Below are 11482 nucleotides of genomic sequence, written 5' to 3' on the forward strand. Positions count from 1 at the left end.
GTCAAATATCTCACGGCACACGACACAGGCAAAGGAATGGGTTGATCTAAGCTCCAGCTTCACAAGTACAGCTCAAAACTAAGATGCCAAAACCTTCACGGAATTCAAACCCTAGCACTAGCCCCGCATCAACAAAACGGACAAGTAAGTCAACATGAAACCAGCTCTGCGGAGTGCAGACCACCAGAGGAGTCTGCGGTCGTTAAATCTAGACGCGTCAGAACGAAAGCAATTTATTCAGCGATGCGAATCAGAAGCGACCGCAGCGGCTCCACAGCGTGGAAAACGGGTTAAGGCTGTATAAAAAATAGAGCGTTTAACAACTCTCGACAGTGTCACACCTCTGCATCTGTGCAAACTGAATGATCAGGGACGTATCGTTCATGCTTATGCATGTACTGAACGCCAGTTAGTTGCTAATTTTGCTATCAAATTTCACAAGACAGGAGGCAAAAACGTACAGGGACGAGAAGTTTTTGGAACGGCACTCCGACGAGGCATTTTGACTGGGTTGGGGCAAGACATATGTATCCTGCCATTAAATATTTTCCTTTTGAATTATTATCTCAGCTTGGCTAATCTCAACCGAGTCACTAATGTTGTCACCGCTTAACCTAGGCGAAAACGTTACAGTAGCTGCCCCACAGTAGCGAGGCTGGTGGAAGGGATTTGGCGAAGTCTTTGCGTAAGGCGTCTGACGTGGGCCGTTTTCGTTATCGGCACGCCCCTAACCGGATGTCCGCGGCCGGGACCTTTGTATTGCGAGACCGGATGTCGTCAAATGTCCGGTGAATAATTACCAGGTGACTGGCGGTGACGGTAGCGGTGACTGGCGGTGACGGTAGCGGTGACGGTGAAGGATGGATGATGTTGGTGTGTAGCTTTCCTTGTTGGGCTCAGAGACACTTAGGTACTTACATACGTCTACCCTAGCTTTGCTAAAAAAAGTGGTAGGTATGACTTACTAGCTCTTCATTTTACTTCAGCATTTTTGAAAGTCCTTAAAACATTTCCTTCCACTGGAGCGCAATGTGACGGATTGTAGAAACCTCAACTTGACGCCATTCTCACTGTCCAGAATTTTCCCGGTAGCAGCTCTCTCACACACTTACTAAGCATTTTCTCAAATATGCGACAGCTACAAGACTCCAGTGGCCCAGCAGAGTGTGGCCCTGTCCCACGATTCCCCGTCTCTGTAAGTACCCTTTCTGACGTGTCGACCTTGCCGGCGATCCCAGCCCACTCTGCGTCCCTTCACGTGCTCACAAAACCGCCATGCCAGCTGCACACACAGTTACAAAACGCAGCTGCATTGTCCGGCAGTCAGAAAGGAGCCATTGTCAGTCGAGCCACGAAAATATCGGCATTGCGACAGTCAGTGAGACATTGCAGAGACGGCACGTGCAATCAGAGGGGCTCCCGTGCGTGCAGTGATTAGCCTGTCAACCGTGCTTCCTTTCTGAGAAAGATTAGATATACATAGCCGGAATCTTATAATGATATCTAGTGGTGCGATTAGCTGCTGTTGTGCTCACTTTATTTGCTTCACTACTGATCAGCTTTGGTGCGCGCTATGTTGTCAATCATGTTGGCACGTTTTGGCTAAATGCACATTTCCAACTCATACCCGTCACTCTTTCTTTCACTTTACGCTCTTTCTCTCTCTCTCTCTCTCTCTCTCTCTCTCTCTCTCTCTCTCTCTCTCTCTCTCTTTCTCTCTTTATCTGTCTCTCCCTCTAACCCGACTGTCCCTTCGAAACTGTCCACCGTATGTTATATTGGACAGGAATTACCAGCTGAACTGGTTTCCGCCGCACCGACCCACTGCGTAGCTCAGTTCGCTCGTGGCCAGGTCTGGTCTGGTCTGGACTGACCGGCCTCCGCACGAGTCGCAGGAGAGAGTGGGGGAGACGGGAGGAGCAGGAGAGAGGAGGGGAGACGTTTCTCTTGCCCGGCGGCGGCGGTGAGGGCGGCTCAAGACGGACGGACGGCTGACCACCGCGGTCGGCCACGTAACGGAGGAGAAGAGTGGGATGGGGAGAATGGAAGGAGAAATGACGATAAAAATTATATCTCAGAGATCGCAAACATCCCAAAGAGTGGAGCTAAATGGGGTATTACTCTGTGCAGTAATTTCAACAGGACGATGGTGCCACTCTAACACAATACGTGCTGACTGCTGACATTGGTGGATTTTTTTTTTTTTTTAAGGAAAACGAGCGGCCTGTTATCGTCCTCTGGAATTCAGTCCATGTATGCCCACCTCTGTGCGTGAGAGCTCATGCGTAACGCCGTCCTTGGTTCAACAAGGCTGCGGCGAGGTGATATTGTCCGTTCACGACACGGAACTGGACCGGCCGACTCTGCGGCGCGGCGGCCTCTGTACAGACCCGAGGTGTCATTTTCTGTCTCTTAACACGCAATTTTAACTTCCTTATCGACCTCGTTTTGACGTGCAGCTGAAGCCATTAAAACCCGCCGTGTGTGTGTGATCCGTCCAGCCCGACTCAAGACGTTCATTGGCTATGCAGAAAGGCTCACGGCCGCCCCGTTAAGGCACATCGAAACTGCCGCTCGCTATGCAATGGGGCCAGACACCCTGCACCCCCGCACAGTGACGCACCTGCACCGGGCGGCCCCGTTTAGAAACTCTCCCCTTTTCTCGGGGCTCGGCCGGCCCCCGTTAGCCGCTCGGAGCTCAGCGCTCACGGCTCTCTCTGGAGGACCATCCTGCGTATCCTGCGCGCGGCTGTGTGATGTGCGTGTCCCGGCCGACTGCCGTCACCATTGTTTGTGATCCGGCGCGGGCAGCGCCTGCTGGCGGCCTACAATGGGAGCCGCCAGCCCGCCGCGGCCACCAGCCCGGCCCGGTTTCACCGGAGCTGCGCCCTCCCCCTCTCTCTCTCCCGCCTCCCGCCCTCTGTCCACTCTCACTGGGCGCCTCTGTCTCTCTCTCTCTCTCACTGAGCGTCTCTGTATGGAGGATACAGCGTCCGTACTAAAATGGCTCTCATCGGCGTGGTTTTTACAACGCCCACGGATCTGTTTGCAGCATGCAGGGATGCTTCTGTAATTTTATTGCATATCTTCGAAATCGATTGTAGTAGAGGAACAGACAATATCTTCTTCCTTGAGTGTCTATAAGGACAGAGGGGGAGAGAAAGAGGGGAGGGTAGAGAATGATAGGAAGAGGACGAGACAGAGGGAGAGGGAAGGATGGAAGATGGGATGCTTTGAAGTTCCATGAACAGCTAGGATTCCCTGGCTTTAAGGTGGCAGAGTCCGTGGGATGGTTCGTGATCTGCTGCCAGACTCAGGTTCGCACTTGAGTAATAAAACAATGGGTCGCACATCTGATAGGTGCTAACCAGCATTTGAAATAAAAAACGGATTAAATTTTGTAACAATCACAGAGTTACCGAGACGAGATCTATGGCTTTGATGCTTACTGTTTGAAGCTTATTCGAATGCAAGCAGTGAAAGATGGGTACCTTATTGTCACCTGCTCTTTATCTCATCCTTCGAGTGCTACATATCCCAGAAATATAGCGACTTTGAAAGGCCGACGTATCTTAATAACTCACCTGGGGCCCATGATGCGGGCTGTGACGGTATCAATGGGACCAGGTCCCTGTGAGCGCTGAGACGGTCCTCTGCTGGTCCGCGCTCCTTTGTCGCTCTGTGTGGAGAGCCTGATGTCACAGCTGACGTCCACACACCCCTCTCACTCCTTCAACAAGCCGCTGAGAACAACAGGCGGTGCGGCGCGCGACGCGGCTCCCAACCCTCGGCCACGGCGGAGCGGCGATGACTGCCCAACCGCCGCCGCCGCCGCCCCGCCGCCGCGTCACTCCGCCGCTCTGACGTCACAGGTGCGTCACACGGAGAGAGAGGTGTCACGTGATGGGTGAGCGTGTCACGTGACCGTCCAGCTGACCCGGGTCCCGGAACATCTCCACGGCAACCAGGCGGAAGACGGATGTGAGCGATCCAGTGGCCCAATTGGGCGCACATGTGCTTTGACTCAATGACGAGGGATAGCTGATTCAAGTTTTATTTAAGTGAATTGATTAAAAATGTTGATAAAGATATGCTGAATATTTATAAAAATCAGCGTGTGTATAACGACGTCTTACATACATTCTAGTTTTAAGCATTTCTGCACCCATAAATGTAAATTAGACCCCGAGATCTATTCCTGAATTCATTGAATCTTGAGTCGATGGTCGCGATATCAGGCCAAGGACTCGACTCGATCAAATTTTGACAAACGAACGTCTCTTGATTGATCAATTACCTTAACATTATGTACAGGACTATGCTAAAGCGATGTATTATCACCAGAAATATAGGCACCATGTCCACCACACCTATTATGAAAATTATAATTTACCTAGTGCAGTCAGCTACTGCAGATTTCAGCGTCACGCGCATTGCATGTTGAACACCTAGCGAATCCTTTCCCATGGCGTTGGCGGTTATTTTTCATCGTTACAAGGAAAGTCAACGAAGACGACTTTGCAAAACCGTGGTGCACTACGCAGTCCCAATGGTATTCATAAATTTTACGGCGGCTCAACTGAACTCATTTCACCAGTTGACAGGCATAGCTCAGAAACTCAAAACTTGAGCAACGCTTAATACTATGAAGTCACTGCTCTTACGTAATACGTAAGTGCTTTTCCCCGCTGCATACTTGCATAATTGTCGTGTCATGTCACACAGAAATATGTCTCTGCAAATGCTTGAATATTTTCTTTCAGCAATGATTATCAGCGGATAATATGGACATTCACAAAGAAGTTAGAAGGCACACCACCGGCCACATCACTATGGCCGGGAAAACATTACTATGCAATCACTGGACTAAATACCGTCACTTTACCAACTATTGCTGACCCAAACATTTCACTGTACCAGTAACTAAACCAGAGTCGCTTTAGGTGTCGTCGGACCAAACGTCGACAGTCAGAGCGTCACTGAACCATGCCCTGACCCGAATCGGAGCTATAACGGGAATCAATCATTCTCCGATTAGTGCCGCTGAGTCCTAGGTGGAGATCCAAGACGCTGACCAATGAGTGTGAGTTTGTCGTGTCAGGAGACCGAGCTGCATGTGAGTCGAAAGCGAGTTTCAACTTTCATGCGTTGATCTCATGGCCTAAAATGTGGTTTACGTACTTACCTATCATAGCCATGAAACGTTGTAAGTTTCACTATACATAGTTAGTTGTACGCAATATAAATTGTCTCACAAGTCCACTAATTACCTACGAATGCCTATACTCGCCGGGCGGATACCAAACAAGACCGCGGCAGTCCGTCCCGGCCGGAACTGCGCGTCGTGTATCCGTTTCCGTCCCCGTGTCGGCTGTCCTCCCGGTCCCGGACAGGCCATCCGGTGGACAGAGAGGATAGGAGGGGCACGGACAGAGGGGTTCCGGAGTTAGGGGAGGGGAGGTTCTCCCCATCGATCGTGTCCGGGAGCACAGGGTCAAGGCCCGCCCGGCTCGCCCTGACCCCTGCCCGGCACGGCCGGAATCCACCCGCGAGCCAACGTAACTCCCAGAGAGATGACCACTCCGGTACGATGGTAAACAAGCGGGTCGAGCTGTTTTTCATGAGGTAGCACCGCCGACAACCAGGATGCGTCTAATGAGTCACGGTGGTGGGCCGAGCCGGTTGGCCTGCGAGCGCAATGGATGACGTATACGGATCTCTTTCTGCGTCGCCACGGTCTATTGAAGACGTATAGATGGGACTATTTATCGTTTAGCTTCGTAAGCGTGCTTTGTGATTGAGCAAGGGGATGAGCAATGAGCATGGCAAGTTCAGCAAGTTAATTAAGCATGCTCCAGTATTTTATATCATATCACTTGATATTTATGCTGACATTTTACGTGTCACTCGTTTTTTTACCAGGCACAGCAAAAATAGGCTCCAGTGGATGACATGATGCATTTAAAGTTTCCCTCCAGTGAACCAGTTTAGCGCTATCTCGAAGCGCGTGCATCGGGACCAGTTTCGTTCTCAGATCGTCAAACTTTCGAGGAGCAATTGATTTTTTGTTCTGCTTTCAGCGGTAGGTATGTGTCCGGTTCCGGAACCACAGGATGGGTAGGCTATTTAAGAAGGATAAAAATGGGTTATAGTGAAAAGACGGTCGATGCCAGCTGGCAGCTTAACCCGCGCCCCGTAGGGCTACCGGCGGACCCTACCACCCGTAGGGGGGGGCCGTTTCGGCCGCCCCCCCCTAAGATCTCGGAAAGTTACCGGCCGATTTTCAAAATTCAAACGGCGTTTGATAGCCCTACCCGGGAACTACCTTGTGACCAAATTTCATTGACCTAGGTCAAACCGATGACGTCACAGGTCAGGTCAAAGGTCAGATTGTCACCGTTCACAGGCAATTCAAGAAATGTGCTGTGAAATCGAGTAAATTGGTAATTTATTGAAAACCATCGATGGTATATTGTTCGTCAAACACATACTTTGCTATCTGAGGTCACTGATACCAGGTCAGGTCACAGCGAGGTCAGGTCACCGGGGGTCACAATATGAATGTGTCGTGTGATACATGTTTTATGGTCCATTTTACATGACAAATGCGATTATGTGGGTTAGGCAGCCTTTGGGGCCAGCCTAGGTCACGTTTTGGTGAAGGTCAGGTCAAGGTCAGGTCAAATTAGGTCAAATTTCAAAGTAGATATTTTTGCATAAAATGGGTATCCATTCGATGCCGCTCGTCACGGGGAGTCTAATGGTGGTCTTTGTTTTGCTCTACGAGTTCTAGAATTGCTAAAAATTGAGTTTGAAAATTTGACGTCATCATTTTTGAACAGTTTTTTTTTCGCTATAACTTGGCCAAAAAACGAGGTATCGATCTGAAATTTGGTATGTAGATAGAAGACGGTAGGTACTATCACATATATTCCGGTTTTTTCGAAACTCAAAATTTTTTTTGGATTTTTTGGCTAATATATAAAAAAAATGCTTTTTTGATTTTTGTGGATCAAAACTCAAAAATTTCAAAAATCCGAGATAGCATTTTTGTAGCCCTGTCAATTCTACACCTTTTATGTCTTGATTATTTTTCTGTATCTTCAAAGCTGTAGGCCTGACAGGTCTTCTCGAGAAGGTCTTTTTTCGGTCGAAAATGACAGAACATGACGTCACTCTGACGTCATTTGTGGCCAACCTATCACAGCCTCTGGAAAAATTTTTGGTCACAATGTGTAAAATTGATGCCCGGAGGGGTCCTGAAAGTTTGGTGGCGATATCTCCAGCCGTTTAGGAGATATCGACCGAAAAGGACAGGGGGGCCGTTTCGGCCCCCCTACGGGGCGCGGGTTAAAATATATCATGTGGTGGCTTCAGCCGGAGATACGCAATTTGTTGACTTATTTAAATCAGCGAAGGTAGTTTTGGCACTTCAGTATATTTCGAAAGCATCTTTAAATATAGACCACATTTAACTTTGTCGAACCTCAAAACGCTAAGATTTTTGAGTACCTATGTATCATGAATTGTGGGACACATGCACGGTCGACCAAGCCAAGCCACCGCACGCCCGGTCAACCACCCATCCCTCTCCCCACCGTACCGCACCGGCCAGCGGCGCGTCTCCGCCTCACTGGTCGGTCTGTTTGAACAGCGCCCTCCCCCTCCCACCGGGTCCGGTTAGCGTCTCAGTCTCTCCACTCGGCCGGCCGGCTGACCCAGTGGCGACCCCGGCGGTGACCCGTTTCGGCCGCCCGGCGCACGTGAGAACCAGTTCAGCGGCCACCGACGGCCCGACGGAGACCGTTAGACAGGCTCCATCGGTCGCCGCCGTCCCAGACCGGCGGGCGGCGGGTACGGAACTGCATATATAGACGGAATGTAGGTATGAATGCACGAATGGATGGGTGGTGGTGAGTACGGTACTGCAACTACGGATGGACGGACGGGCAGGGAGACTGCAGGGATGGGAGATATACGGGCGGTTGGATCGGTGATGGGTGGGGAAACGTCAGGAATGGAAAGCATACGGACGAGCAGACGGACACTTTTCTTCCTGCAACTGCAATCTTTCTCCGGTGAATGTATACCAGCTCATCCGTCAAAAATGTTTCGAATTGGTTCCCCTGACCAGCCTGGCATCATAAAACCGCTTCTCTATCATGGTTAGACAGCAAGTTTTATCTCAATATCACTAGAGTAACAGCCATCTTAGTCACCACAACCCCAATACCAGCCAACCCCCGAGCATCGTCACCTCGTCTGCTCCCCACCCGCCCCGGCTGGGTCGGTCGGGCCGCGGAGGCACACGCTCTAAATCCCGAGTGGCTCGCCGCGCTGGTGAATCACGAGCCGTGCTGGGAGCATCACGGCGTCTGCCGCTATTCGGCAGCAGTCGAGCCTGAAGTCGTGACCGCAGACACTGAATAGTCTACCACCCGCAGTGGAACGGCTGAGTCGGTACTTTGAGTCATGTTTAACACTGGATGTTTATGGTGTTCTATGTATTGGACTTGGAACAGTAAACATTTTGTGCTTTATTCGAGTTGCTTTGTTACACTTCAGCAAAGACTCCGCCATGAACAAACAATGCAAATATACAAAAAAAACTTATTGAGGTAAACGGACGTCTCGTAAGCATTTCTAATATCATGCAGAAGTGAAGGTAAACGGTAGTCGGTACGGTCACAAATGAGCGCATTTTGTGGACTCATTAAAAACCATTATAGTCATATTATGTCCCAAATGACTTAATTTAGCACACAATTTCTGTTGGGTTTCATTGAAGTATGACAGGTGCTTTCTAAACCACACATATATGACGAATGACATTGGCAGACGGGCATTCGTATCGTACACACATCAGATAACATTCTTGCTAGACATAAATGAATTAGCTTAAATGTCAACAGAATACAAACGGGGGATTAATTGAGACGATACTGTCCAGTGCCAAACACAAATTTGGGAGACTGCATTGAAGCAGTGCAGTGTAACACCAGAGACTGCAATAAGGCACAAATGCGTAGCGCTGCGGGAGACTGCAGAAGCCCAGTGTAGCATAACACCACACGAAGAATGCAATACGGCACAGCTGTATATAACACATTACAGACTCGAGCTACTGTAGAAGTGCGCTCCTTATCCTTATATCATTCTGCCCATTTCCCTCTAGCCTCCGCTTTTCATGCTTTACGATCTTTTCCTGCCCCTTATCCCACTATTCCTCCCCTCACATCTTGGCCATCGTTCCATCAGTTTTCGGTCCAGCAAACACTAAAATTCATAGTCCTCAAACTCCCATATCCTCACACCGTGCGCTTCACTACCCTCTACCGTCCTTCCTCGCCCTCTTAACCGTCCCTCTCCCCATCCTCTACCGGTCATATTCCCTCTACCGTCCCGTTCCCTACCCTCTACCGTCCCGTTCCCTATCCTCTACCGTCCCCCCCCCTCATCCTCTACCGGTCATGTTCCCTCTACCGTCCCGTCCCCACCCTCTGCTCGGCACAGCCCGGTTCACCGAGCGCCGTGCGCTGTTGGCGGCTCGCCACGTGTCTGGTGTACTGTCTGGCCTACATACATTGGCGGTCCAGTCACCGCCGCCGTCGGTTGGTCGGTCAGCTCAGTTGGCACTTGGCAGACCTGTCAGCCGGGCGGTTGGTCGGTTGCCCCGAAGCGACCCTTTACAGACCGGTAGACCGGTGAACAGCTAACCGACGGATATTGAACGGCTACTGGACACCGGTCAACATTCACAGACCAGGAGGCCAGAACTGGCTACAAGCCACCATGTGGATACATATCTGGCCTGTAGAGGATGCACAGGACAATAAGTCCTCCAAATAAGTCGTATCCAGCCTTGCCGAACATTTCGAGCTGTTCGATGACGGTCACTGCACCCTTTGCTGATCCAGATGTGAGGACCCGCCTGTTTCGGCGTTGCTTCAATATCGTAACATCGTTACCACCTGCCCTGAAACACCGTCGTTCATAGGTGGACGTTTCTAGTCAGTGCATCGCCATCTGCTGACCACAATTCAAAGCTCGACCGTCTATTTCGACCGCACCTACTCCTAGCAACACAGTCGCCCCATTAAGGACGATGCAGCTTGGCAGTGGCAAACGGTGCTTGATAGGACTGACATCATTTCACCATGTTAGCACACATAGCACACACACCTTTCTTCTCCGTGTATTCACACAACTGATAACATTTGCAGGAACAGACGAAAGCTCTCGACATCGAGTGAAAACTACTCCTGACACGGTATAGTGTAACCATATTTCACTAGTTCCGTCTACGTGTCATCTCTGCGGCGTCTTTATCTTTCACAACCCCCGCTAAAATATTTCACTATCAGAGTGCAGCGTTACGTTGCTAAACTATTTCATGAGGCACTGAGTAGTAAGCGATAGCGCTGTTGCCCCCTAAAAGCGTGGGCATAGCTGGCAAGTTACCGTAAGCGGGACGTACGGGTACGATGAATGCAACAGTCACCGTAAGAGTACGATAAATGCAACAGCTGTCTGAGAAGTAGCAAGCATTACCGAGTTAGCCAAATAACGAAAAGAGCCAATTTGTAAAGTTCACAAACAATTGGCTGCTTAAGGTTGGCAGTCACTGCTTCTTATCGACGATCGCAATAGAACGCTGTATAGACGGCCGGCTGCTCAATTCATTGAAGGCCTTACACAGACTGTGCCCATGGTTTTAGTTAGATACAGCTTTTCCAAGAACTGCCTCATAAACATCACTGCAAACGTGCAATACCCAGCGAACGGAAAGCCGCAACATTTAAGCTCAATCGTCTTCCAAACATAACCAGCATCGTAATTCGTAGCGATGGCGTCCCATCCGTTCCATGACTGCATCTGGAGAATATTAATTCTTAACGATTTATCAGAGCGCTTACTCGGACTTCAAACAAAACACACGTAGGAATGACTGACACTCACGGAAGACAAAAACACCCTGCAAAGCCGGCAGAACAAGAGCAAACCGAATCCCAGAAAGCAGCACGCTTCTTGAAAGGCAGCACATTGCATACACATAAGCCATACATCATATCGATCAACAACGCACATTCCCGAACACGAGTCGGACGCAATCGAGACTATACCGCATGCGTTCGAGCGGAAAAGAAAGCAAACTCAACATCTAACGTTTACAGAGCCAGGTAAGCGCAGAATATACAAACTCCAGGAGGCAGGAACATTGATTTCTGTTCTCGCATGATTGGGCATCCGTTCCAGACATACGGCGCCCAAATCATTTCCAAACTACCAAAAAATAACAGTTGAAATTCACTAGGTACACACACATTTAAGAACACTCGTAAGATCTTCCCTTTCAAGCATCAAGCTGAAAGGATGAAGCATCAAGCTGATCTAAATCCCTAAGCTCAAATTTCAGACCATGCCTACTGATCTGCAACTCCTGATCCACAAAACCACCCCGAAGGGTAAGGCGGACAGCGGC

General features: G+C 49.8%; 1 protein-coding gene across 2 annotated transcripts in view; it reads right to left on the reverse strand.

Annotated features, from left to right (window-relative positions):
- LOC122386652 overlaps positions 1-3802 on the reverse strand; it is a 30601-nt gene extending 26799 nt beyond the window's left edge. For both annotated transcript variants that reach the window (XM_043376055.1, XM_043376054.1), the window contains exon 1: positions 3585-3802. In XM_043376055.1, the coding sequence (XP_043231990.1) occupies positions 3585-3595 (11 nt within the window). In that variant the 5' untranslated portion in view covers positions 3596-3802. The remainder of the gene's footprint in view (positions 1-3584) is intronic.
- Between the last annotated feature and the right edge of the window lie 7680 nt (positions 3803-11482).

This window comes from Amphibalanus amphitrite, unplaced genomic scaffold, assembly GCF_019059575.1.
Source record: "Amphibalanus amphitrite isolate SeventyFive unplaced genomic scaffold, NRLGWU_Aamphi_draft 000258F_arrow, whole genome shotgun sequence".
Classification (NCBI taxonomy): domain Eukaryota; kingdom Metazoa; phylum Arthropoda; class Thecostraca; order Balanomorpha; family Balanidae; genus Amphibalanus; species Amphibalanus amphitrite.